We start from the raw sequence: 26,411 nt of genomic DNA on the forward strand, positions 1-26,411 counted from the left end.
TGTTTGTTTTTATTTTGATTTCTGTGAGCATGGTTGTGTCTAGCGACGCTTCGATGCCTTCGCGTGGATGTTACAAGCGGTACTGGGGTTATGGCGGTTCATTTATACAATTGAGTTTGGTCTCGTTACAGCAAGTTTACATAGCTTGGACTGTACGAGATATATAATTATATAACATTCTTATTGTACATTAACTATTTCGTTTAACACCATATAAATTGGTTAGTATTTAAGAGACTCCGCAAACTACAGACTTTTATTGAGTGATAGTCTGATGGTCCTTTAATCGGTATGAAAATTGGCCAATACCGATACTTCCTCATGCCTATATAGGCCCAATCAAATTTTCACCCACTCCCAAAAGATTGTAGTTTGCGGGGCTCTTAATGTTCAGAAATGATTCGTGGATTATAGACATCAGCTTTATGTTAACTAATGTTAAAACATCTTAACTTGTGATATACCTTCGCACATAAAATATTTTTTACAAGAAATGATTGCGAAGCATTTTAGCACCTTATACCATTAAATATTTATTTGGTTACGGAATTTAACATAGGCTTAACTGTAATATTAATTGATGTACATTTCAATGAAATAAATTATGATTGATAGGCGTTAGATATAGAAGCTATAGAGCTAAATTGCTTACTTTATTAAAGGAAGGTTCAAAGTATAAATAATAAAATTGTGTGTTTTAATACGATAATGATACACTTTTGTGACGTCACGACCAATGGACGCAAAATGAAGTAAGCAGCATAGCACTCTTAGCGACCTAAACAGCCCGATTTTACCACGACGAACCGTCCGTAAGCCCACGAACCGCCCCCACCACACACCCCCTCTAACCCCCGCTCACCCCCTCAGCTCGCGAAGTACATGTGCCACGTGTGCGGTCGCGGGGACATCGAGGAGCAGATGCTGCTGTGCGACGGCTGCGACGACTCCTACCACACGTTCTGCCTCGTGCCCCCGCTGGCGGACGTGCCCAAGGGCGACTGGAGGTGCCCCGTGTGCCTCGCCGAGGAGGTAACTAAATGAAGCATTAAGATTACAATGAAAATACTGTATTGATAGTTAATTGTATCAGGCGTTACTTTGCGGAAATCCATGCTATTAAGTTAAGATTAAAACTACTTCGCAATAATCCGCTACAAATATGAATGATGGTATATATTTTAAACTATGCAGTATGTACCACCCTCCCTCCCTCAAAGGATGCATGCAGATGCAAAAATTAAAAATATACACCACCATACATACCACCACCAACACGTGTTTCGCTCCAAAACGGAGCATCATCAGGGTAAGTTGACTCTACGACGGTTAATCGCTAAGATCGCTTAGCGTGAAAATACTGTATTGAGTTATCAAATTGTATATACTCATGAGTTGGTGTTGGATAATGTAATGTCAGGGGTAGATATTTGGCGAACAATGTCTGGGTAGGTGGGTATTTGTCGCTTACGTTATTACTGTCATTAGGTGAGTGCCGGGTGTCAGTCAGTCGATGTGCGACCGTCGACCCGAGCGGATGTAGTATTTTGTCTTGTGTGGCTTTAACAATAAGCTAAAATAAAGTCACACAAAGAATAATAGAATAATATTAAGTTTTGTTTTTGTATTCCTCTTTACTTGACCACTGACTTATTTATCAACGTATATGCCCAATCCATTACTGTCCCACAGCTGGGCAGTGTTCTATTCTCAAAATTTGAAGGATTCAGCCTTATTGGTGTATATTAATTTGTATCTTATGTATTCAGGTATCAAAGCCGGCGGAGGCATTCGGCTTCGAGCAGGCGTCGCGCGAATACACGTTGCAACAGTTCGGCGAGATGGCCGACCAGTTCAAATCGGATTACTTCAATATGCCTGTCCATGTGAGTTATACATTATATTTTAGCAGATACAAAGTCCAGTTAATTATCCCACACATAGATATCAGTATTCGATTTTATAGACATATCTTGTAATTGCGGTGCATCTAGGGACAGGTCTATGTTGGTGTGAGCGGGTTGAACCTGCAGAAATTAAAGAATTTGTTGACGAAAAATACGACCTAGTCGCAGATCGACTTAAGTATATGATTTTAGATTTGGGTGCCTTGAGCTCTTTAGCCATCCCCCGCCCCCCACCCTCTTAAATCTTGTAAGTATTTTGTGTAAGTATCTCAGATCATTAATTATGCCTCGTGGTATATTGAATAAGGGTTTGCATCCAGTGCAATGTACACAAGTACATATTTATTATTAATTGATTCCATCAGATGGTGCCAACATCAACAGTGGAGAAAGAGTTCTGGCGCGTCGTGTCCTCAATAGATGAAGACGTTACAGTGGAGTACGGTGCCGATTTGCACTCTATGGACCACGGCTCAGGTAAGTATTAAGTGTTAAATGTTTAACATTTATAGATTTATTACTTACATTAGTGCGTGACTAAATTTGTAAAATATGTTCGAGTTAACAGTACCAAGATATACGATTTTAAAATGTTTCTCAGCAAATCGTTTTGTACAAAGAAATATATTTCTTTTTAAATCTAAAACGGGTATAAGTTACTAAAGGCAGGTAATGCCGAGAGTGAATTTATATGGCATGTGTTACTTAGACGCATGTCAATCGTCATATATAACAAAACATACATACATAAATAGGTTTTCTCAGTATTTATTTAATTAAATGTATCTTGATTAGACTTCATAGAATATGTTATGATGATTGAATTTTATATTGAGTGATAAATGTAAGTAGTTATTTACTTCATTAACAGTATTATTATTTATGTTCATCCAGGTTTCCCAACCAAGTCCAGCGCTCATCTATATCCCGGGGAGCAGCAGTATGCGGAATCCAGTTGGAATTTAAACAACCTACCCGTCCTGGAAGGTTCCGTTTTGGGACATATCAACGCTGACATATCTGGCATGAAGGTATGTACATATTTAATAAGTTGTCTTAAATGTAACTTAGTGCTCATTTAGTAAGTTTTTACAAAATCAAAATGTACTAGTTTTATATATTTGAAAACACATGCAAATGTTAAGATAGTAAAATGGTAATTAAGAAGTGGTAAGAATACGCACGGTATATCTGCTAATATGTGTAAAATACTTAAATCCTATTGCTCCATAATAATTGTGGAGTCATGTTGTGATGCAGGGTTTTGTATCGTGTGGACTTTAAGCACAAAAATGTAAAAATAAAAACAATGTACTCTGACACACTAAAATTAATTGAAGTTTTGTGGAAAGGCTTGAATTAATAAAATAGTAAAGCACCAATGATGTATGGAAATGTGTTGCAATAATATAATAATTATGTTTGTGCTTGTGCACAGGTGCCGTGGTTGTACGTAGGCATGTGCTTCGCGACGTTCTGCTGGCACAACGAGGACCACTGGTCGTACTCTATCAATTACTTGCATTGGGGCGAGCCCAAGACTTGGTGAGTTTTGCAATTTTTTTTACCTGACCACTTCCGACATAGGCAAATGTTTTTGGCTGTATATATTATATTTCTACCTATTTTTATGTATTTTTGACAATATTGACATTACCATTAAGGTTGTGTGCTTTCTAAATTATATGTAACTTGCTGACCCAGCAAACGTTGTATTGCCATATAAGTAAAAAAAAAAATTAGGGTTGTACTACCCCTAACATTTAGGGGGATGAAAAATAGATGTTGGCCGATTCTCATAGATACCGGATAAGCACAAAAAATTACATCAAAATCGGTCAAGCCGTTTCGGAGGAGTATGGCAACGAAAACTGTGACACGAGAATTTTATATATTAGATAGAAATATTAAAAAAATAATCTAGCTGTTATGTATCTGGATTGGTTTTTTACTCGATTTGTAATGGTTTTTTGAGTGTATGTATGTTACATTCCTTGGCACACCCGACAGCCCAAATGACTTGTTGAATATTATATTTTAATATGAAATATCGTTGGACTCCTAAAATGTGGGAGTAACATAGATTTAATTGCTTTTTAAGTAGTAGGTTTTTGTTTTTATAATATAATAATTACTATTATCTTTTTGATGTTATCCTTTCATAGTAATAAAAGCACAAACGTCAAAATAATAGCTAGTTTTCCGGTGTTGATATGTTTTATCAATTTAATAACCATATTTGGTTTTTATCAAAGACACAGGCGAGCGAAAGTCAATGATCCATTCGCACGTTCGATCGTTATCAAAAATTGCGGCCTTGTATGATTCTTCATGGACGTTATCAGCTGATCGTAACGTGATATGCTGATAACTTATTAATTGTTATTCAAGGGTAAGGTCATATGTTAATGATGAACTAAGTATTGTGATTGCGGACTAAAAATAAATATCATTCTATGAAGAATGTGTTGAATAAAGCTAATAAAATAAAGCAATTAAACTTAAAAAAAAAAATTAAACTGTGGAGTATAAGATTTACTGGTTGAGTGAGTCCTACATTAGGATTTACTGGTTATGCTAGCAAAAAGGAGAGTAAACAAATTTCCTGTTTTAGAACTAAGAGGTTTGATAAATAGAACTTACAGGATTCGACCGAAAACGTACCACCGTCACACCGATTTTTAGTGCGAAACAGTTCTGCTTTCGGTGGAAGGGTTTGGCTGATTTACATATGAGGCCAGCCATCTTAGTCCTTAGTAACAATCCATCTGTGATCGCTTTCAGCTAGAACCCATGTTCAGTGGAGAGTTGGCTACAAATTGCCATACGGGAATAACCATTTAATATCAGGTAGACTACACGCTTGTTTGAAACTTCACAATTTAACTAATAAAACAATAGTTTCCGACTTTCTATTAAACATTGTGAAATTACGATCTCTGATTGGCTGATTGATTACATTTTTATGAATAATTGGTATTAATTTATATATAAAACGATAGTTCACGAACTTTTCTTATATCTAGTAATGGGATGATACTTTTTACAACATATAGTCTTATTAATATACTAGTGGTGCCCGCGGCTTCGCCAGCATTTTAAAGAAATAATATGACATACATGAAACGGAAAATTTGTTCCTGCATTGGCATGACAGTGGTGCCATCTGTCGAAAATTGGTCTTACCAACTCCCAAACCCTCGTGGGCTCTTGGACAACAACTTACTTACGAATTAAAAATTAATTAAAAAAAACCTTTTCCTACGGACTAAATTGTGAACCTAAACCATTCTCAAGTCCCCTGGAACACACACAACAAATTTCATCAAAATCAGTCCAGTCGTTTAGGAGGAGTTCAGTTGTCACTGAACTCCTCCTAAACGTCACACGCACATAAGAAATATATATATCAAGATTTAACACACTTTCCACGCAGGTACGGCGTCCCAAGTTCGAAAGCGGAGCAGTTCGAAGCGGCGATGAAGGCGGAGGCGCCTGAACTGTTTCAACTGCAACCTGACTTACTGCACCAGCTGGTCACCATCATGAACCCCAACGTGCTGATGAAGGCCGGGGTGCCTGTCTACAGGTTTGTGGAGATATCTTGTTGTTGGATACTGAAGTAGTGATGAAGATTGTTGTTTGGCAAAGGGAGATCTCCCGCTGGTCTAGGTGATCATGCTTGGGGAGCAACCGTTCTCCGACAGTCTCAGTTCAGAGTTATAAGTATAGGTATAAGGGGTTTAGAAATCTTCGATAGCGTGGTTCAGCATACTCGTGGCGATGGCGCCAAGTGATGGCACTTGACGAATAGCAGGTCGACGCCACAGTTGCAGTAAGTGTTTCAGGCGTAAAACTCAACACATCTGACTAATGATGCAACCAATAAGTTTATTCCTGTTTTGAATATTTGATGCTGTGTTTTAAAGGAGTGTGAGAATTTAGGCATTATTATGTATTTTGGCCTTTTACATACCCTCAGCGATAGGAATGCCAATCCTGCCAAAGACAGATTTTGGGTGACCTACTGTTTTAAAATTGGACATAAACAAAATGTGAAATTACTAGAAAACTACTATTTACTTTTTATAGTGTCCACTTTTCATTTTTGAGTTTAATATATTCAATACATAGATGGTGTCTCTAGCGGTAAATTAGCAGCCTGAAATTTGAGACAATTCAACGTGCATATGCTAAAAATTTTCATCTTATGCCTCATGCAAAGAACTTTGTTATGATATAGTAAGATTATTTATATTGTAACAGGACGGACCAACATGCTGGCGAATTCGTGATAACTTTCCCGCGCGCCTACCACGCCGGCTTCAACCAGGGTTACAACTTCGCTGAGGCTGTCAACTTTACACCTGCCGATTGGGTGAGACCTTCATATTAATTATAAATCATACATTACATAAAAAAAAAAAAAAAATTTCATCAATCTTCAAATCTGATGTTATTCTCCACCAGGTAACCAGAAAAATTGCGGCAGTTTATCATATAAGTCTTGTATTTATAATTTGTATTAATTTAATTAAGATCCAAATATTTAATGGATTCATTCACCATTTCAATCAATAAGCCTCTAAAGCCATACAATCTTCTAAACGGAACGCTCGTTCACAGTTAAAAATGGGCCGCGAGTGCATCGCCCACTATTCAACGTTGCGGCGTTACTGCGTGTTCTCGCACGACGAGCTCGTGTGCAAGATGGCGCTCAAGGCGGACTCGCTGAGCCTCACCGTCGCGCTCGCGGCGTACCGGGACATGCGGGCCATGCTGCACGAGGAGAGGAAGCTGAGGAAAGCGCTGCTGGACTGGGTGAGTTCCCGTGGTAACGCTACGCTAGAGCGGCTCGTGTGCCAGATGGCGCTCGAGGCGGACTCGCTGAGCATCACCGCCATCATCTCTTAGATTATATCCATAATCTTATCTAAAGATTTAAATTTGTATGATTTGCCAGTGGTAATTTAGGAATTTCTAAGTTACTAGTTACGAAAATTGTTGAAAAAAATTTCCTATAAAAAATTGGAATTATACTATTGGAGAAGAGTTTTGTGTAGGTTATGTTTGCCTAATAATTTTGCAGATACAAAAATATATGAGAATTCTCCCATTTTTTTTCGTTTTTTCACAATTTTTACCCTAATGATTCCTTTTATTGATTGTTTGCGTCGAGAAATAATTATTTTTATTTAATTCTTTACATTTCTTTGTCAATCGTTTGTTTGATACGACCTACTTGATTTTTCGTCGTATGGAATATTTTTAAATAATATGTGTAACGATATTTTGTTCTTTTATTTTTAATAACATTTAATATATTTTTAAATTATGCCCTAGTTGTCTCGTCCTCGATGATCATAGAATACTGACTGTTAGTTAGCTCCCTAGCACTTACTAACGCCACATAAGTTTAAATAATCTTTCTGAAAATAAAAATTATGTATAATCTGTACCTCGTTGTCTGTCACGCGCTGTCATTACGTCGAGCTGTCATTCGTTTTCTATGTCGCTTAACGACGCCACATGTTTGTCACCGCAATAATATATAAAATATGTTATTTTATGTATAATGTATATAGTGTTATGTTAAAAAATGACGATTGGAGACCAAACAAGAAGAATTTTCAATGGATATACGGACGGAGCGGATATACGGGCAATGTTTGTGCGAGTTCGACAACGACAAGTTCGTTCCGGAATGTATTGGTAAGTTTATTTTATTTATTATGTTCCCGCCAATTCTGTGTTTTGTTATGGACACTCAGGCCCATCTGCGGGATGAGGCGGTGTTGAAACATCTCAAAACTCAAAGACGGTCCTTCAAAATCATCAGATGGACGTTAAGGCAACGTCAAAAGATTTCATAAAAAGGGTTTGAAACATATCTGATGGATACTTAGGCTCACCTTCATTGTGTGACCGTGTGACCGTGTCGGTACATCTCGGAGCTCAGAGATGTACCAAGTCCCAGATAATGGACATTTATGCCCAGCAGATGGGTAAGGCGGCATTGAAATATTTCAAAACAAATGAATGGGCTTTATATACCATTTGATAGACACTCAGGCCCACCTGTGGGGTGAGGCGGTGTCAAAACATTTGAAAACTCAAAAGCCGACCTATCTGATCTTTGTTTTTTCTCTGATCATTTCTTAAGCTGCCATATATTCAGAAGGAATATCATGGTCAAACTTGCTTAAGCTGCCATGGATATTCGCAAGGAATATCATGGTCATACATTTATTGCAACTATTGTGATATTGTTTAGTTCTAAAGAGCAATGTAATAAATGACAGTTAATAACTGTTCATTGTAAACAGTGGTTAATATTCCATATAGGACCACTATGTGTCTTTCCAAGATCCAGCTGGTATGAGCACTTGAAGCATGTTTCTATAAGAATTGCAGGGGAGATTAATCTTACCAACAATAAATAAAGAACGGTTACTGATTAGGCTAATGAAAAGCCCTGATAACTTACTTATAACATTAATTTCAAGTGAACAATTTATAATGATAAAGTATTAACATTATCATAACAAATATTTATTTATACCTGAAATACTTGGAAACGACATGAAATTTATAGCCCGTCTAAAATTAAACTTATTCATGAAGCAATTTAATTATTGACAAAAATATTGCTAATCAGATTGTGAATAAGGCACATAGGATTTATTTTATCATGGACTATGCAAGAACTCTCTCAGTCTGAGGAGAGACCTGTACCCAGTAGTGGGATAGAAATTGGGATAGAAGATTTGTGAAGAAGAATTGTGACCGAACGTTTGGTGAATAACTTAGAGTATTTGGGGAAACACTCACATTTGAAAAAAAAAAAAAAAAAATAGATATAGTTTTCAAAGCTCAATTCTGTGATGATGGTGGGTTATTGAATCCATAATGAAACGAGACTCATTCATTATTGATTAACAAACAAGTGGGTAATATCCCGGGGTGTAATCCATTGCAGTTGTTCACAACGGTAACAAAATCTTACATTATATCATCACAGATATAATGTTGCTGCAAAGTACTTATACTGTATCTTATACAGTACCTATACTGTACCTTAGGTAACCATGACCACAAATAAAATATGGTTTCCTATATCTCTAAAAAATTTATGTTTCAGAGGTGTTTTTTCTCCTATTAGAGAAGCAGACGACTTTTTAATATTATGATGACTTACATCAAACATGAAGACTTAATAATTGTACAGCAAATACCAAAAACTAAAATTAACCCAGTTCTTTAAACTAGTGGGGACCTCTCTATACAAGTGTCCAGACGATGGCAAGAAAGAGATTGAACCAACCTGCAACTCAACACAGGAAGGAAGACAGGCATCCATTCCGGAGTTACTCAATGCTTAACCGTACTCAACTGTACAAGACTGGTATGTATAAATATCAAATTTGATTCATACCATTGATGGCATGATTACCATCTTAATTATGCTGACCTATGAATGAATATATTTTCCCTCTAAAATGAGAAATGGAAATAATAGATAACATTCATTCGGTAACAATGTACAAGTAACAATATTTAAGGAAAAAACACAAGTCAACCATTCTATTCCTTTACAATTTGTTTCCTTAGCTTAACAGCAACATGGTAATACAATGCATACGCATATTAAATTTAAGAAAGAAACTAATTTTATTTCAATATTTGAACATAACAAATTTTAACATAGGCCACCTGCTCAATAAATAATTTTAATTAGCATAGACTTACATGATATTGTACTATGTGATAATATATTTTGTATACAAAACTGTTACCTAAGGCTATTTTTGCCAAGTAATAAACCTAGCTATGTGTTATTGAAGGAGTGACATGTTGCCTAGTAAGTAAGTAATAAGAACATCATTTGATATAAATTTTGTTTGTTGATATAAAAATTTGTTCAGTTTTTTATAAGAGTTTATTGCTTATTTATTATTATTGGCTGACTTTGTATAGCATATATACACTTGTTATGTACCTTTATGAATATAAATATCATAGCCTGGTATTTCATACTTGACAATTATGTGTCAACAAAAATAAATAAAATTATTCATTTAAAGGAAACGTAAGTTCCTTGAAATTCAGTCCATATAATTGCTATCTTTAAATATATATTGTATTATATATATATCAATAAATTAAATAAATTTACTTTCTTTTTGAAATCCTTTGTTAAGATGACTTTAATAATATGCCACAGCAATTAGTGGATAAAATGCTTTATTAGTATACAGCACCTACACTTGCATAATCTTAAGGATTATATTAAGTAAATTTGGTGAAAAAAGCAAGGCATTTTTGAATTATATAAATTCATTCATAAATTTTATATCAAGGAACTACTTAGGTCATACAGAATGGGAATGAAATAAAATATTTAGTTTCAAAAGTATACACAATAATATTTACAACATTGAAATATTATCTTCTATGTCTCCATATTTTTATAGGACAAAATCAAAAGAATAAAGAAACTGGAATTCAGGGTAACCTATCAGATATCCAACCTTTGTTTACCTTGATTAAAATATTATTGGAGTCTTAACCAATTATATCCCTCAAAATAATTACATATTTATTCATACAGCTGAGCATAAGATGAGTTCACAGTGATTTTTTCGTGATATATATTATTATATATATCACTTAATTAATATATACAATGTTTATATTAATTCGACAGTTACAAATTATATTTAATTATAATTACAATTTATGCAAATATATGTACATAAATATATACATACATATTATATATATAGAGGTAGTACATAATAAATAAATATATAAATTTATATTTGTAAAACGCCATGGGTAATTGTGCTGAATCCCACAGTGTCAAATCGCTAAAGGATCCAGCGCACCGATATCCCGCGTGCGTTCAAATAACTCCGTCTTGAGAACAAATGAGAAATTCACATACGTGTGATACAAGTATATATATGTGGAACATTACATTAATATAAAAAAAAAAAAAAAAGAAAAATGGTAACAGGGAGCATTCCTGATAGACGTTTTTGTATTCAAAATTGGGAACAAATGTTAACAAGTGATACTTTACAGTATTATTATTATTATTTTAATAGTACCTATATGTGGATAGCCTTCTTACTGCAGCAATAAACATTTGAAATGCAGAGAAAATATAAATGATTACTATATTTATTTTAGTTCGAGACAAAATATTACATACTTTAGCCTCCACTATTACCAATCAAGTTAATATAAATGATAACTATACATAAAATTATGAAACTTGAGAAGTTTGGACTCTGTAAAAAAAAAAGAAAAAAATCATATAATAATATTTTAAATATTTTATTTATGTTTCATAAGGAACCACATTTGGTCCATTTGAACCGTTTTGGTGGTATCATTTAGTACACTGTGCTATAGATTGCCTCATCTATGCAATCAAAAGTTATGCAATAAGTGTTGTTACATATTATCATTTATTATATATACTTATGTAATAGATAAGACTTCTGGGGCCACGGCAGTGCCACCGCCAAGTCGAAAAATATTTATTTTATAAGTACTGTGTTTTTTTTTTTGTATTGAATGTATAAGATGCTGAATTATGCTACATTCTCTCATTATAATTGGTTCTTTTTTTAAGTAAAGAAGTCATAAACACACACAGGGAAGAATTAATGGAAGCGCGGAGTTGAAACAGAATTTATTATTTGATTTTCAGGATGTTTCCTAATTGAACACTGCGTTTCCGACCGGTACAGCGACCGTTTCACCACACAGGTCAGCACCTGCGTGGCGTATTTATTTCATAGCTGTGTGATGTTTGTCCGTATTGATTCTACAACAGGTCTTTGAACATCTAACAGTCAGTATTCTATGATCATCGAGGACGAGACAACTAGGGCATAATTGTACAATCAAACAAACTTACCAAGTGTAGTTCGATTGAAATTATGCTCCTAGTTGTCTCGTCCGAAGATGATCAGTCCCACCCTCCCCTGCAGGTATTACACCTGCTCCCGAAAGTTGTAGAATCAATTAAGTGTAGTAACAGATGTCCACGGGCGGCAGTAGCCACTTGACATCCGGTGGACGGCATACTTGTATGCTACTCCTATACTAAAATATATTTACAACTTTAAATTGAATGACAGCTCGACGTAATGACAGCGCGTGACAGACAACGAGGTACAGATTATACATAATTTTTATTTTCAGAAAGATTATTTAAACTTATGTGGCGTTAGTAAGTGCTAGGGAGCTAACTAACAGTCAGTATTCTATGATCATCTTCGGACGAGACAACTAGGAGCATAATTTCAATCGAACTACACTTGGTAAGTTTGTTTGATTGTACAATAATATGTGTTACAATCCATTATAAAAAAATATGTGTTACATTCTTTAGGGCGTGACGGAGGCGGAGCGCGAGGCGTTCGAGCTGCTGCCGGACGACTCGCGGCAGTGCCAGCTGTGCAAGACCACGTGCTTCCTGTCGTGCGTCACGTGCGCGTGCACGCCGCACGTCGCCTGCCTGCGACACTCGCACGAGCTGTGCGCGTGCGCGCCCGCCAGGCACAAGCTGCGGTATGTGTTACCTGTCGTGCGAGCTGCTGCCGGACACTCGCGGCAGTGCCAGCTGTGCAAGACCACGTGCTTCCTGTCGTGCGTCACGTGCGCGTGCACGCCGCACGTCGCCTGCCTGCGACACTCGCACGAGCTGTGCGCGTGCGCGCCCGCCAGGCACAAGCTGCGGTATGTGTTACCTGTCGTGCGAGCTGCTGCCGGACACTCGCGGCAGTGCCAGCTGTGCAAGACCACGTGCTTCCTGTCGTGCGTCACGTGCGCGTGCACGCCGCACGTCGCCTGCCTGCGACACTCGCACGAGCTGTGCGCGTGCGCGCCCGCCAGGCACAAGCTGCGGTATGTGTTACCTGTCGTGCGAGCTGCTGCCGGACACTCGCGGCAGTGCCAGCTGTGCAAGACCACGTGCTTCCTGTCGTGCGTCACGTGCGCGTGCACGCCGCACGTCGCCTGCCTGCGACACTCGCACGAGCTGTGCGCGTGCGCGCCCGCCAGGCACAAGCTGCGGTATGTGTTACCTGTCGTGCGAGCTGCTGCCGGACACTCGCGGCAGTGCCAGCTGTGCAAGACCACGTGCTTCCTGTCGTGCGTCACGTGCGCGTGCACGCCGCACGTCGCCTGCCTGCGACACTCGCACGAGCTGTGCGCGTGCGCGCCCGCCAGGCACAAGCTGCGGTATGTGTTACCTGTCGTGCGAGCTGCTGCCGGACACTCGCGGCAGTGCCAGCTGTGCAAGACCACGTGCTTCCTGTCGTGCGTCACGTGCGCGTGCACGCCGCACGTCGCCTGCCTGCGACACTCGCACGAGCTGTGCGCGTGCGCGCCCGCCAGGCACAAGCTGCGGTATGTGTGGACGGTGGACTTGCCTCGCTGATAGTGTCCTTACTAAAGCGGTCGAAGACAACTTTTTTTTTTATAATACAGGAGTAGCAGACGAGCATGCAGTCCACCTGACGGTTAGTGGCTACTGCCGCCCATGGACATCTGGAATCAACCCCAGATAGGATAAGATATTCCTACCTGAGGTCGCCCACAGATGCGCCGCTACCCCTGAGGACTAAGCTGGAACGCCTCAGAAAAGTCTGTCTCCCTTACCACACCCTTCAAACCGGAACACAGCAGCGCCTAACACTGCTGTTATTAGGTAGAAATAGGTGTGTCGGTGGTGCCGCCGGAGTCGAATCACAAAGGGTTATACCACCTTCACACCAACTACAAACATATACTCCGTAGCAACGTAAGGGTACACTAACGCATCTGTCCCCGCGGGCGATAGCGGGCAGCGGAGGGTGCCGGAGGGGATCCCGCGCTGTCTACATTCCGCTGATATCTATAATTTGCTGTTGCGGCGCTACGCGTTTCTATATTCAAAGCGGACTTTACTTAGTCGTTAATGGAACGCAAAAAAAGGGTGGTTTCTTAAACGAACAACAAAAGTTAAGAAAATATTATGTTGTATTATAAAATAATAGAAAAATACACTGTAGTAACCTGTCAACTACATTTAATATTAGTCTATGCCTACAAATTAAAATATTTTTTGTCCAAAATCTATTCCATTCGTTCATTATCATCATTTATTTATTTTATATTTCGGACTTTGATAGAAATGACCATAGCGCTAAATACCTTTCTGGTACATTTGTCACTTACTAGGTGTACAAACGTTATCTATCCTTCAATATCTAACCATAAAAATAATATCATAATATCTATCTCCAGATATCGTTACACGCTAGACGAGCTACCGGCGATGTTAGACCAGCTGAAACGCAAGTCTGAACAATTCCGCGAGTGGGCGGAGGCGGTGCAGAACGCCCTAGACCCCGACACGCCTAAGACCTGCGATCTGGATGGTCTTAGGGCGCACTTGAAGAAGGCCCATGATCTTAAGGTAAGTCAAAAACTATCGGATATTAAATAAAATATATACTAACATTGTAAACTTAGTAAGGACTATGTCACGAATGTAATTTTAATTAGAATTTAATGATTACAAAACTTTTAGAAAAATAATTGAAAAAAGTCTTGATCATTAATTAAAAACATTTCGTCACAGATAATAAAAAATACTTTTTTATAAAAAAATATTTGTATTAAATACAAAAATAAAAAAAATAATGTCCAGATATCAATACGATTGTGACAAAAAAATGTTACAATGCAGCTAAGATGGACATAGGCAGCGTAGCGTGAACTTGTAGTATTTTAAACAATATACGAATTAGACGTTTATGATATACCAATATGACACAACTGCGACCTTTTTACACCTCACTATTGCCTACATACCCTTTAGTTAACCTTAATTGACCTGACGCCTACATAACCACATCAAAATAAGTTAATAAATTAATATCCGACCAACAGATGCACAAAACAGAGCTGGTCCGCGCATTGGAAACTGCTATAGAAGATGCGGAGAAATGCGCCTCCGTTATCCAACAGCTGGACCTGAACAAGATGCGCACGCGCACGCGGCACCACGACCCCAAGTACCGCCTCTCCGTACACGAGCTGACTCTGTTCGCCGCAGAGATCGATGGTCTGGCCTGTGTTCTACCCGAAGGTGAGTCACACACACGTACACACTCAAATTCATTGAATGAAAATAAAGATGAATTTGACACACATCTATAGCTAAGCTAGCTCGCGCGTCTCTGTTGGAAGGGCCCTGATAGCATACAGGGTGAATTTTTAAAATGGGCCTTCAGGGCCAAATCCGAAACTATAAGGATTAGCGAAAAATGCTGAAAGGAGTTACGAGACCGATTTTGATAAAAACTAAAACTGCATCATTACTTTTTTAAAATAACTTTTTCCTTAGCCGGGAATCGAACGAGTTCATTTTGAAAAAAAATACACCCTCTATATTATCCCACTATCTGATAGTGTCGCTTATGAGGATCAAATTCTGGGAAGTAATGTTATGTGACAAATTAAAGGAAAAGGAAAATTTTGAAGAAAATAAATATTTTTTCATACATTGGCATACTAATCCTTAAGGATTATACATAACAAATTACTTATGTATAATTCTTTAGAACTATACATAAGTCATACCATTAAAGAATTTGTTAGTTAATCAACTAATTCTTCGATGTTATGACCATGACATACGGCTTAGTATGAGAAAGTAATAGGTTGGCAAATAAGTTACCGCCGTTTTTAGTATTTATTTTTTAATAAAATTGATAACTGATTAAATAGTTTATTCTCATTGTTTGTTATTTACAACTTCGTTTCAACGTCAATATGATTTTCTATATCTCTTTGTTTAGTAATCACATGGATTTGACTCGATAAAGTCATTCTCGCAAATTGTCAACTTTAGATCTGTATTAAACGAAACTCCGTCCATAGCAAGTTAAATCTATTATAATGGTCCTAAAATTAACCTTAATTAAGTCGAACATAAAAATATAAATTCTTGGAGAACAAAACGTCGCTTTCGAATGATTTGAAACAAATGATTAAATTAACTAATGGCAGGAACTTAACTGCCAAATTAATATGAAAAAATATGTATTTTCTTAAAATTGAAGGTTTTCCTTTAGTTTTTCATTTATCATTACTTCCCAGAATTTCATCCTTATAAGCAATACTATCAGATAGTGGAATAAAATAGAGGGTGTATTTTTTTTCAAAATGAACTCGTTCGATTCCCGGCTAGGGAAAAAGTTATTTTGAAAAAGTAATAATGCAGTTTTAGTTTTTATCAAAATCGGCCTCGTAACTCCTTTCAAAATTTTTGGCTAATACTTATGGTTTCGAATTTGGCCCTGAAGGCCCGTTTGAAAAATTCACCCTGTATATGATCTAATACGGAACGACCTTCACCCATCATGGGTAAAGTAAGGTAAAGGTAATTCGGATATGATACTTATATCAATGGGCCACAGTCCACTTATTCCTTACAGGGATTACAAAATGTCAATTTGCTGCTTCTATAATATTTGTGGTTTGCTACCCAGTGTTTATAGAGTAAGATGTATTGTACTACCCGACTTTTTTAATAAATGTAAGATTGCAACACTCCGGTCAACTCAAGTCAGTCCTACTTTGGTAGCGGCGAGAGACGGACAAGAGTGTTGCAAGCGAACGAATTCAAATATACTCCACGGGTTCTAACCAATGTGGTCGAATCATTATAAATTATTGAAATAGACTTTAGACATTAATCAAATTAAATATTACAGGTTCGGCGGTAAAGGAAGTTCTTCGACAAACAGCGGAATTCGAAGACCGCGCCACAGAGTTACTGAGTAAAGATTTAGAAGACACGGACGCAACGTCTGTGCGAGAGCTCGAAGAAGTAAGTTATTGTGATTTTTTTATATCCATTTTGAATATTTTAATAGTTTTTGAACATTGAATTTTAATGTTTGTTTTCGAATGCAAATCTGTCAAGTATTTAGGATGCAGTAAGTAAAACATAATTAGTTATTATATGTGTTACATGTTTGGTTATATAAGTATTTAATATTTTTATTGTCGTGCTATTTATTAAATGTATTTTACATTTTTGGGTAATAAAAAATATTTTATGTTTGGATCTGACCAAGACTATTCATATATTCTTCATATCATGGTTGATATTTTTGACATTGAAAGATTTGTACGTATAGTATTCAACAAACGTCCGTTTATATTATTTAATCTATTCAATGTTTTGTCAAAGATTGATTTTTGAAGATTACTTACGTCTTTCGTCTTAGAAATTATCATTTTTCAATATTCGGTAGGCAAAAATTGGATAAATTGATTTTCGGTTTAATTCCATTACGTCAAAACGCTTTACGTCAAAACCCACAAAACTTACCACAAGCTAATCGAAAACGTGTTCAATAGGTAGTCGATCTAGGCTCTCGTCTGTGCATCGTCCTCCCTCAACTGTCCGCGCTCCAAGCCCGCCTACAACAGGCCCGCTTCCTGCAATCAGTGGAAACGCACAAGGACGACTGTGCAACGCTAACACCGGACGTTATAGACAAGTTGCTGCAAGAGGCCGCCACTGTCGTGCCGCATAGGAAGGTGGAGGCGGAGAGAGCTATGCTGTATAAACTTAAGGGTGAGTTGGTTTCAAAAATAGAGTCAATTTTGTAGGTCTATTTTTATATTCATAAATTTTAGTCGACTGCAGAGGAGATTGCTTTGGAGTGTATGCATGTGTCGTTTTTTCGCTCGCTCTGCAGCTTAGTATTTTGATATATTTTTTTGTTATTTTAAGTATGATCAACTATGTATCATCCATGATATGCGTGTACATTTTGAAGGAAAAAAGAAAAAATATAAAATATAACATACGAGTAGTGTATCAATGTGTGGTGTCGTTGTGATTAGTATAAATTTGGTCAATGTAGACGTTGGCCTTAGCAGAAATTCCTTGCTAAATTGACCGGATTATAGGGATATTTTTCAAAATGTCGACCTCATTTATTCTCAGTAAATACGTGACGTCACAATATGACATCATTAGAGATTCGAAAACTTGCAAATAAAAATGTATGTTTATCGCAGGTCAAGTAGCGGAATGGGAGCGTAAAGCGCGCGCGATCCTAATAGACACGTCGAACCCGCGACCCCGCTCCCCCAGCACCGAGCGAGAGGAGCAGCACACGAGCCTGGCGGAGGTAGAGGCGTTGCTGGCGGAGGGCGAGGACATCGAGGCGGCGCTGCCCTCGCACCACGCGCTGCACTCCGCCGCCGCGCACGCTAGGGACTGGCTCGCTAAGGTAACGGGATATGTGAGTGTATTCTGGAGGTGACGCTATGACCCCGCGACCTCGCACCACGCGCTGCACTCCGCCGCCGCACACGCTAGGGACTGGCTCGCTAAGGTAACGGGATATGTGAGTGTATTCTGGAGGTGACGCTATGACCCCGCGACCTCGCACCACGCGCTGCACTCCGCCGCCGCACACGCTAGGGACTGGCTCGCTAAGGTAACGGGATATGTGAGTGTATTCTGGAGGTGACGCTATGACCCCGCGACCTCGCACCACGCGCTGCACTCCGCCGCCGCACACGCTAGGGACTGGCTCGCTAAGGTAACGGGATATGTGAGTGTATTCTGGAGGTGACGCTATGACCCCGCGACCTCGCACCACGCGCTGCACTCCGCCGCCGCGCACGCTAGGGACTGGCTCGCTAAGGTAACGGGATATGTGAGTGTATTCTGGAGGTGACGCTATGACCCCGCGACCTCGCACCACGCGCTGCACTCCGCCGCCGCGCACGCTAGGGACTGGCTCGCTAAGGTAACGGGATATGTGAGTGTATTCTGGAGGTGACGCTATGACCCCGCGACCTCGCACCACGCGCTGCACTCCGCCGCCGCGCACGCTAGGGACTGGCTCGCTAAGGTAACGGGATATGTGAGTGTATTCTGGAGGTGACGCTATGACCCCGCGACCTCGCACCACGCGCTGCACTCCGCCGCCGCGCACGCTAGGGACTGGCTCGCTAAGGTAACGGGATATGTGAGTGTATTCTGGAGGTGACGCTATGACCCCGCGACCTCGCACCACGCGCTGCACTCCGCCGCCGCGCACGCTAGGGACTGGCTCGCTAAGGTAACGGGATATGTGAGTGTATTCTGGAGGTGACGCTATGACCCCGCGACCTCGCACCACGCGCTGCACTCCGCCGCTGCGCACGCTAGGGACCGGCTCGCTAAGGTAACGGGATATGTGAGTGTATTCTGGAGGTGGACGCTATGAATCCTCCGCCGCGGTGCCGGAGGAGCGGCACACGAGCCTACCGGAGGTAGAGGCGTTGCGTGATATGTGAGTGTATACTGGAGGTGGACGATTTCTTGTGCGCGAGGTGGGCAGGTGAGACGGCGACGGTTTAAGGGCTAGATAGACTCCTAATACGCGTTCAGTTTAAGAATTTAAATTCAAGAGTTCAAATTTAAGAAAAGTGTGTAGTAGTTGTACTTATTTGGCGTAATTAAATTCGAATGTAAAGATTAATAAAAATAAAGAAAAATTGACGACTTGTTTATTGATAGCATCTATAGCTAAATGAAATAAAAAAGAAAATTATTTGACAAACAAATCACAAAAATGTTCTTTAATTGTTTAATTTAACCTATTTATATAATTTATTTTAATGCCTTTAAAGAAAAAATAAAGCAAACGAGCAATAGACAAAAGTAAATATTACAATTATGTGTTACATTTGCGCGTTATTGTCATCACTCCTTAAAATATATGTGTTACATCTACACACACGCGCTTACATAAATTGTAGTTTCACCAAAACACGCCGAAAGGAGTATAACTTCTACAATACTAGAATCACTATAGTGTCTTTAGATTTGTCGTATGAATAATGGGATATTAGGTGTTTATTTAGTTCGTTAAACAGTAGTCACGTGACGCGGGACGGAGCTGTTGGCCACATAGGGTGGGCTTGATAAGTAAATTAGAAAATGTTCTCTTTTAAATTCGTTTTTGCTCTCAAAACAAACCATGGGGGCAGCGACTTCAATAAAAAGGCAAGTAGCGTAGAGAAAATGTATTTAGGTATCAATCAAAGATATTATATATGTCTAGATGGGTTATCTGATTTGCTCAAAAATAATGAGAAATTCTGTCATGTTTCTGTCATTCTGTTCTGTTTTATTTTTATAATCTATGACACCATTCAGACAAAATTACGTATCATGTACCTCACTTTATTTTGCAATATTTGAAATATTATTAGCAGACTTTACGGTGTAGTTTTTATTTGTCGGATTTCTTAAAAAAAATACACTTAATTTTTCCGAAACGCTTCCAAAAAGAGTCGATCTTCAAAAGAACCATTCTTGTGAGTCTTTTCTTCAGCGTTACCTCATCTAGACATATACAATATCTTTGTCAAACTTGTCAGATATATTCTTATTATCCCCTTTCTGCTCCTAGGTAGAAGACATGCAGTCCAAAGAGCTGTACCCTTACATGCACAGTGTTGAGGCGCTGGTGAAGCGAGCGTCGCAAATACCCATCGCCCTTTATGAAAAGGACCAGCTGGCAGCTGCCCTTGTCTCCGCTAGGGAGTGGAAGAAGGGCGCGGCTGAGATGTTTCTAAAAAAGGTATGATTTTTTTTTATTTTCGTCAACTTTTACACTTTTGTTTGTTCTTTTATGTTTATTAATTTGTTTAAAGTAAAGGAAAGATTGTAATGAAGAGTAGTTTACATAGACGTCTTAGAAAAAATATTTTGTATTTATGACAATCATAATTACATTTACAATATGTAAATCTATTATTGTAAAAAAGGTGCTTTGGAATGTATATAATTAAAATAAGTGAAATTTTAGCGTAACACTGAAAATATTGTCTTCAATCAGTACTCAAAGCCCAATTAACATTTAGTAAATATATTTTGCATTACACAATAGCGTATCCGGACGCTTGGCTAACTATAACAAATTCAATAGAGTATTTGTGATAGAGTATATTTATACATGCTAAAAACTTATACAAGTTTGAAAGCGCTTGTGTCCAAGCTAAAGCGTTGAATTGGAATTAAAAATTGTCATTTCGAAAAATGTCTTTAAATAATATTTACATTTCATTTTACATATTATATATTTTTTTCTTTTTTTAAATTATGCAATGTATCTACTCCTAGAACTGTTGAAATATTTACATTTCATTTTACATATTATATATTTTTTTCTTTTTTTTTAAATTATACAATGTAACCCTCTCCCCCAGAACTGGCCCTACACGCTGCTGGAGGCGCTCTCCCCGCGCACGGAGTGCAGCGGCGCGGGCAGCCGCCGCCGCGGCCGCACCGCCGACACCGCCTCGCTGGAGGCGGGCACGCTGTTGAAACACTTCAGCGAAGACGCTACGCCCACTGAGATTGTAGCGGCCTTTAAGAATGCTGAGCATAGAGAGCTGGCTGCTATTAAGGAGCTCAGGTAACTATTGTAGTAGATAGATCGTGTTCGATGAAAGTCCCAAACTTTAGTTCACATACGTAAAACTAGAGGTCCTGTCCGTAGATATACAGTGATCGTGATATCGCGGGTAAGCTCGTTAAAATATAAAAAACACACTAGGGTAGTTCCAAAATAAACTAAGTTCCATTAACGGTAAGGCGTCGGCACACGCTGCCGCGGCCGCACCGCCGACACCGCGTCGCTGGAAGCGGGAACGTTGTTGAAACACTTCAGTGATGACGCTACTGGCTCTGATGACCCACTGAGATCGTGACTGCGTTTAAGAATAAAGAAGAAGAAGCTCAAGTAGCTATTCAAATGATTTATTCAGTTTGCAAGATACGGAACGCTAAAGCAGGGGTAAAATACAAGAGCTGTTCAACACCAGCGATGGTGATTCCTCGTGTGTTGCAATATGTCAGTAGGTAAAGGTGTACTGCCTTTCATTGGGCAGAGTTTAGCTAAGTTTAGTTATAATTAGAAATGGCCATATACTCTCTTCAAATTGATTTTCACCCTGGACACGGCGTTATTTGGAGTGGGCAGGGTGCTACGACACTTCATTGTACAAAAATGACGGTACTTAAAGAACAATTTTAAGCACAAATTAATCTATTAATGAAAGGGTAAGGTTAAGTTACGTTTTTTTTCTTTGCAAACAGTTGAATATGAAGAAAATGTTCCTTTTTATTTGTTTTCTAAATATTAGAAGTAATAATATATTGTTATTGTATAACTGATAATATATTGTTTGTTCCCAGAGCTCGCAACATGCGCAAGGAGGTCCGCGCGCCGCCCAGCAGCGGCGTGACGTTCTGCGTGTGCCAGAAGCGACAGTACGGCGTCATGTCACAGTGCGAGCTGTGCAAGGACTGGTTCCATTGTGAGTATACTAAAAAGGTACTATGATATTACTAGAGTAGTAAAAACAGTAGAAGTAGAAAAGTATTTGTTATGCGGCTAACCGCTACTTTAAATCAATTATGGGCGTTTTTTTAAATGATATTGGTTAAGTTTAGTCAAGACATCAAAAACTCGCAATCCATTAAAACCTTTAAAAAGTTATTAAAACTTCACTTGATTACTCATAACAACTGATAAAACTTTATATGGATTAATGGGAAATAAAGCTTTTAAAACCTTAAGTTTAAGGATGTTAATAAAGTAGTGGACCGAAAAATAAAATGTAGCATGGCCTGGCATGTTGCAGTAGCGTTTTATAATTTGTTTCTTAAACGTCCCGTACTTATGTCGTGCAAAATAGGTCAACATAACAAAACGTAACCCGTGGGCCGGCGTATACAGAATTTGCGTTGATTTATCGACCGGGCTTGCGGGGCGATCTAACGTGCAAAGGGTTTCCGATTCGACTCTGGTCGGATAGATATTTGAATTATGAATTGAAATATCTGTTCTAGGTCTTGGGTTTTTGCGAATGTCTGTGGCATCCACTACACATGGAATCCTTATATGGGGTTGTGAGTGTAAAAATCTTCTACTTTTATACATGAAAAACGTTATAATTCCAGCGTCATGCGTGTCGGGGCTGCGCGAGAGCGGCTCGGAGCGCGGCTCGTCGCCGGAGCCGGCGGAGCTGCCGTTCCCGGCCGCCGAGCCCAAGTTCCTGTGCCCCGACTGCACGCGCACCCGCCGCCCGCGCCTGCACCGCATCCTGGCGCTGCTGGTGAGTGACTTCCACCTTCCAACCTTTGTAGGGTGCAAGGTCTCCTACCTTGTAGTGGAAGTGGAAGGTGATAGGTCGACCGCGGACCGCGTCCTGGTGCTGCTGATGCGTGACCCTTCCACCTTCAACCCTTCGTAGGGTGTAGGGTGATAGGTCGACCGAGGAGGTGCCGCCGCCATACTAATTTCTATCTAATAACAACAGTATTAAGCGCTGCTGTATCCCGCTTTGAAGGGTGTAATAGAACAAGTAAGTCGTCAGGGCTACCCCTGAGACGACTTTAGCTAATCTCGAGTTCATCATCGAGTTCTCATCTTGGGTTAATTAAGGATGTTTGGATTAGTTAAGGATGTCCATTACCGACAGTAGCCATTTATCATCGGATGGACTGAATACTGTCATTTCAGATGTGACTATGATAGTCTCTAATTTGGACCAGATTTATTTACAGAAAATTACGGACTGACTGTAAGAGATTAATTATTAATAGAAACTTTGTATTTTATTTACCGCAAATCACAACGTATTTATTCTATCCCCCAGGTGTGGCTACAAAAACTACCCGTCCGCCTAGCGGAGGGCGAAGCCCTACAGTGTGTGACGGAGCGCGCGATGGCGTGGCAGGACGCCGCCCGAGCCCTACTAAGTAGCCCCCAGCTGGCCACGTTACCAATGCAACGCTTACCCGAGAGAAAAGATCATGGCTCTAGGTAAGTTTGCTTGATATGGTTGATTTGAAATAATTCAAAAATAATGCCTTAAAATATTAAGAATTAAAAATCTATTTTTGTTATCCAATTTTTTTTTGAGTTATAATTACATTGAAAAAATATACAATTAACAATTAATCAATCTCATTCTCACACAAGCTCACAATCAAGAAATATTCTCGTTAATGTGGTTTTATTTTATTTCGATTTCGTTTATTTCATACATTTTATTTATACTTATTTTTATAGAGATGTCTAATATAAATTTGAATGAAATGAATGACTGAAATATATATATTTGTATAGGCCAACGGCGGCATTTACAATTTGTCAGTTACAATATTTTTTCTTAAACTTCTACCGGATTGGAAATCTCAAGAAAATAACTTTATATTACAACTAACGTTGACTGCAACCTTTTAATCAAGCCTTTCAAGTAATTTGACTTTTGTTTTAAAAATAAATTGTATTAAAGTAATATTGATAGTAATATATTTTTGTTTTACGTAGGTCATCAGCTAGTGTGGAGCACGCGTACAGCGCCACCCCGCGGTCGCCGAGCACGCGAGTTGCGCCCGGACTACTACAGAAACTGGAGGATTTGATGCTAGAAGGAGATTTATTAGAGGTGAGATGACATGAAGGTTATTTTTGTATATCATGTTGCGTGCTACTTTTTGTAATATATACATTTTAATATAAATAATTAAAAATATATTTGTAAATTTGAAGGTTGTTAGCATTTCAAACAAGATGACAGGTGAAGTTATGTATTAGGTCATTCTTTTTTGGATTATTCCAACTAATCATATGCTATCCGACATTATTGAAGTTTAATTGGACTAAAGTTAAAGGTGAAAAGTTGAGAAATTTGGGATATAGCCGCATGTTATTTCTTTTGAATTATACATCGTATATTTTTACGATGCGAAATCGCCACGCGCAACATGCGATGGATCGCCATTATCGCCAGCACGGTGGATTAAAGCCTAAACCCCTCTTACTCTGAGAGGATACTGGTGCCCAGCGGTGAGATTCGTGTATACCTTCGCGGGTTATACTAAAAGTACATTTATACGTTGTTCCCTACAGGTTGTATATATTAGCTGTAAAATACGTGTGTTCATCTTCCAGGTGCGTCTAGAAGAGCAAGCGGCGGTATGGGGCGCGGTGTCAGCGGCCCGCGCGGCGGAGGGCCGGCGCGGAGCCCGCGTGCTGGACGCGGGGCGACGCAAGCGGGCACAGCGAGCGCCCAGACCGCATCATCAACTGAAGCGGACAAGACCGCACCACGGTACGTACCACCTCTTAAACTTACGTCTAAAGCCCGCTCCACATTCTCGCGAGAATCTCACGAGAAAAGCACGAGAAACGAGAATGTGGTGCGGGCTTTACGGTGGTGTGGAGCGCGGTGTCGGCGGTGCCCGCGTGCTGGACTTGGGGCGGCACAAGCGGGCACAGCGAGCGCCCAGACCGCATCATCAGCTGAAGCGGACGAGACCGCACCACGGTACGTACGCGCTTTTGAAGTAGAACGTCTTACAGCGGTATAGGATAGGGCGTGTTGGTTGGTTTCAACGGCTCGCGCAGTGGAGGTCCATCAGCGCAGCGTCCGGGCCGCACCATCTGTTGAAGCGGAGAAGGCGGCACCACGCTTTTTAAGTACAACGTACTGCGCTTTTGAAGTAGAATGTACGGCGGTGTAGGGCGGGGTTTTAGTGGCTCGTGTGGTAGAGGGGCGGTGCGACGCCCGCGTGCTGGACGCGGGACAAGGCAAGCGGGCACAGCGAGTGCCAAGACCGCATCATCAGCTGAAGCGGACAAGACCTCACCACGGTATACATACCACCTCTTAAACTATAACGTCTAAAGCCCACTCCACATTCTCGCGAGAATCCCGCGAGACCGCGAGTAAAGCACGAGAAATTAACTTGTGGTGCTTTCAGTGTCGAATCTTAGAGGATTCCTTCATACCAAAATAGTAGAAAACGAATATACTATCCATTACGGTATTGTGGCTTAAACGAACAGCACATAATAATAAATGATCGATATCCCAAGACATCGACGTAACCAAACCCACTAAAAATTGACATATTACTTGACTTTATCTTAGAGATTTCAAGGAGATACCATCGCCTTATATTATACAAGTAGCATGAAACAATTCTTACATTTTGTTAGAATGTTAGAATACAAATACCGGTTGACTTACAAAAAAATAGATATAGAAATTATAACGCTAATTTTGTATATTTAATGTTTCAGGTCCAACTACAACCAAGACAACAATTAAACGTGGAGCCACAAACACTACAAACTACTTAAATAGGAAACAGGTATGTAGAATGCATCATATACTCATTTTTGACGTAAGACTTAATCCTTAACTATCAATCTCGAAAATAATGCTTTTTTGATAAAGGTAGATTTAAAACTTTTATTATGAATATTGTTTAGATATTTTTGATAGATGTTGTAATGTCATTTTATATTGAGGACGTTACCATACCCCCTAAAATATTATAAATAAACTTTTGATTCTTCTATAGATTGGGCATCGAAAATAACATTTCTTATTTTT

General features: G+C 39.3%; 1 protein-coding gene across 1 annotated transcript in view; it reads left to right on the plus strand.

Annotated features, from left to right (window-relative positions):
* The window catches only part of Kdm5 (Lysine demethylase 5), a 46,720-nt gene that overhangs the window by 18,437 nt on the left and 1,872 nt on the right, over positions 1-26,411 (plus strand). The window contains exons 7-28 of the mRNA XM_073089986.1: positions 871-1,032; positions 1,770-1,886; positions 2,273-2,384; positions 2,802-2,938; positions 3,346-3,452; positions 5,344-5,496; positions 6,174-6,285; positions 6,534-6,728; positions 12,316-12,494; positions 14,214-14,385; positions 14,862-15,060; positions 16,691-16,806; positions 17,343-17,562; positions 18,012-18,226; positions 20,405-20,575; positions 21,204-21,412; positions 22,195-22,316; positions 22,963-23,117; positions 23,661-23,827; positions 24,338-24,455; positions 24,962-25,121; positions 26,096-26,166. Coding sequence (XP_072946087.1) covers positions 871-1,032; positions 1,770-1,886; positions 2,273-2,384; positions 2,802-2,938; positions 3,346-3,452; positions 5,344-5,496; positions 6,174-6,285; positions 6,534-6,728; positions 12,316-12,494; positions 14,214-14,385; positions 14,862-15,060; positions 16,691-16,806; positions 17,343-17,562; positions 18,012-18,226; positions 20,405-20,575; positions 21,204-21,412; positions 22,195-22,316; positions 22,963-23,117; positions 23,661-23,827; positions 24,338-24,455; positions 24,962-25,121; positions 26,096-26,166 — 3,369 coding nt within the window. The remainder of the gene's footprint in view (positions 1-870; positions 1,033-1,769; positions 1,887-2,272; positions 2,385-2,801; positions 2,939-3,345; positions 3,453-5,343; positions 5,497-6,173; positions 6,286-6,533; positions 6,729-12,315; positions 12,495-14,213; positions 14,386-14,861; positions 15,061-16,690; positions 16,807-17,342; positions 17,563-18,011; positions 18,227-20,404; positions 20,576-21,203; positions 21,413-22,194; positions 22,317-22,962; positions 23,118-23,660; positions 23,828-24,337; positions 24,456-24,961; positions 25,122-26,095; positions 26,167-26,411) is intronic.

The sequence above is a fragment of the Epargyreus clarus genome, unplaced genomic scaffold, assembly GCF_041222505.1.
Source record: "Epargyreus clarus isolate Ecla_fem2 unplaced genomic scaffold, WU_Ecla_fem_2.2 ptg000031l, whole genome shotgun sequence".
Taxonomy (NCBI): domain Eukaryota; kingdom Metazoa; phylum Arthropoda; class Insecta; order Lepidoptera; family Hesperiidae; genus Epargyreus; species Epargyreus clarus.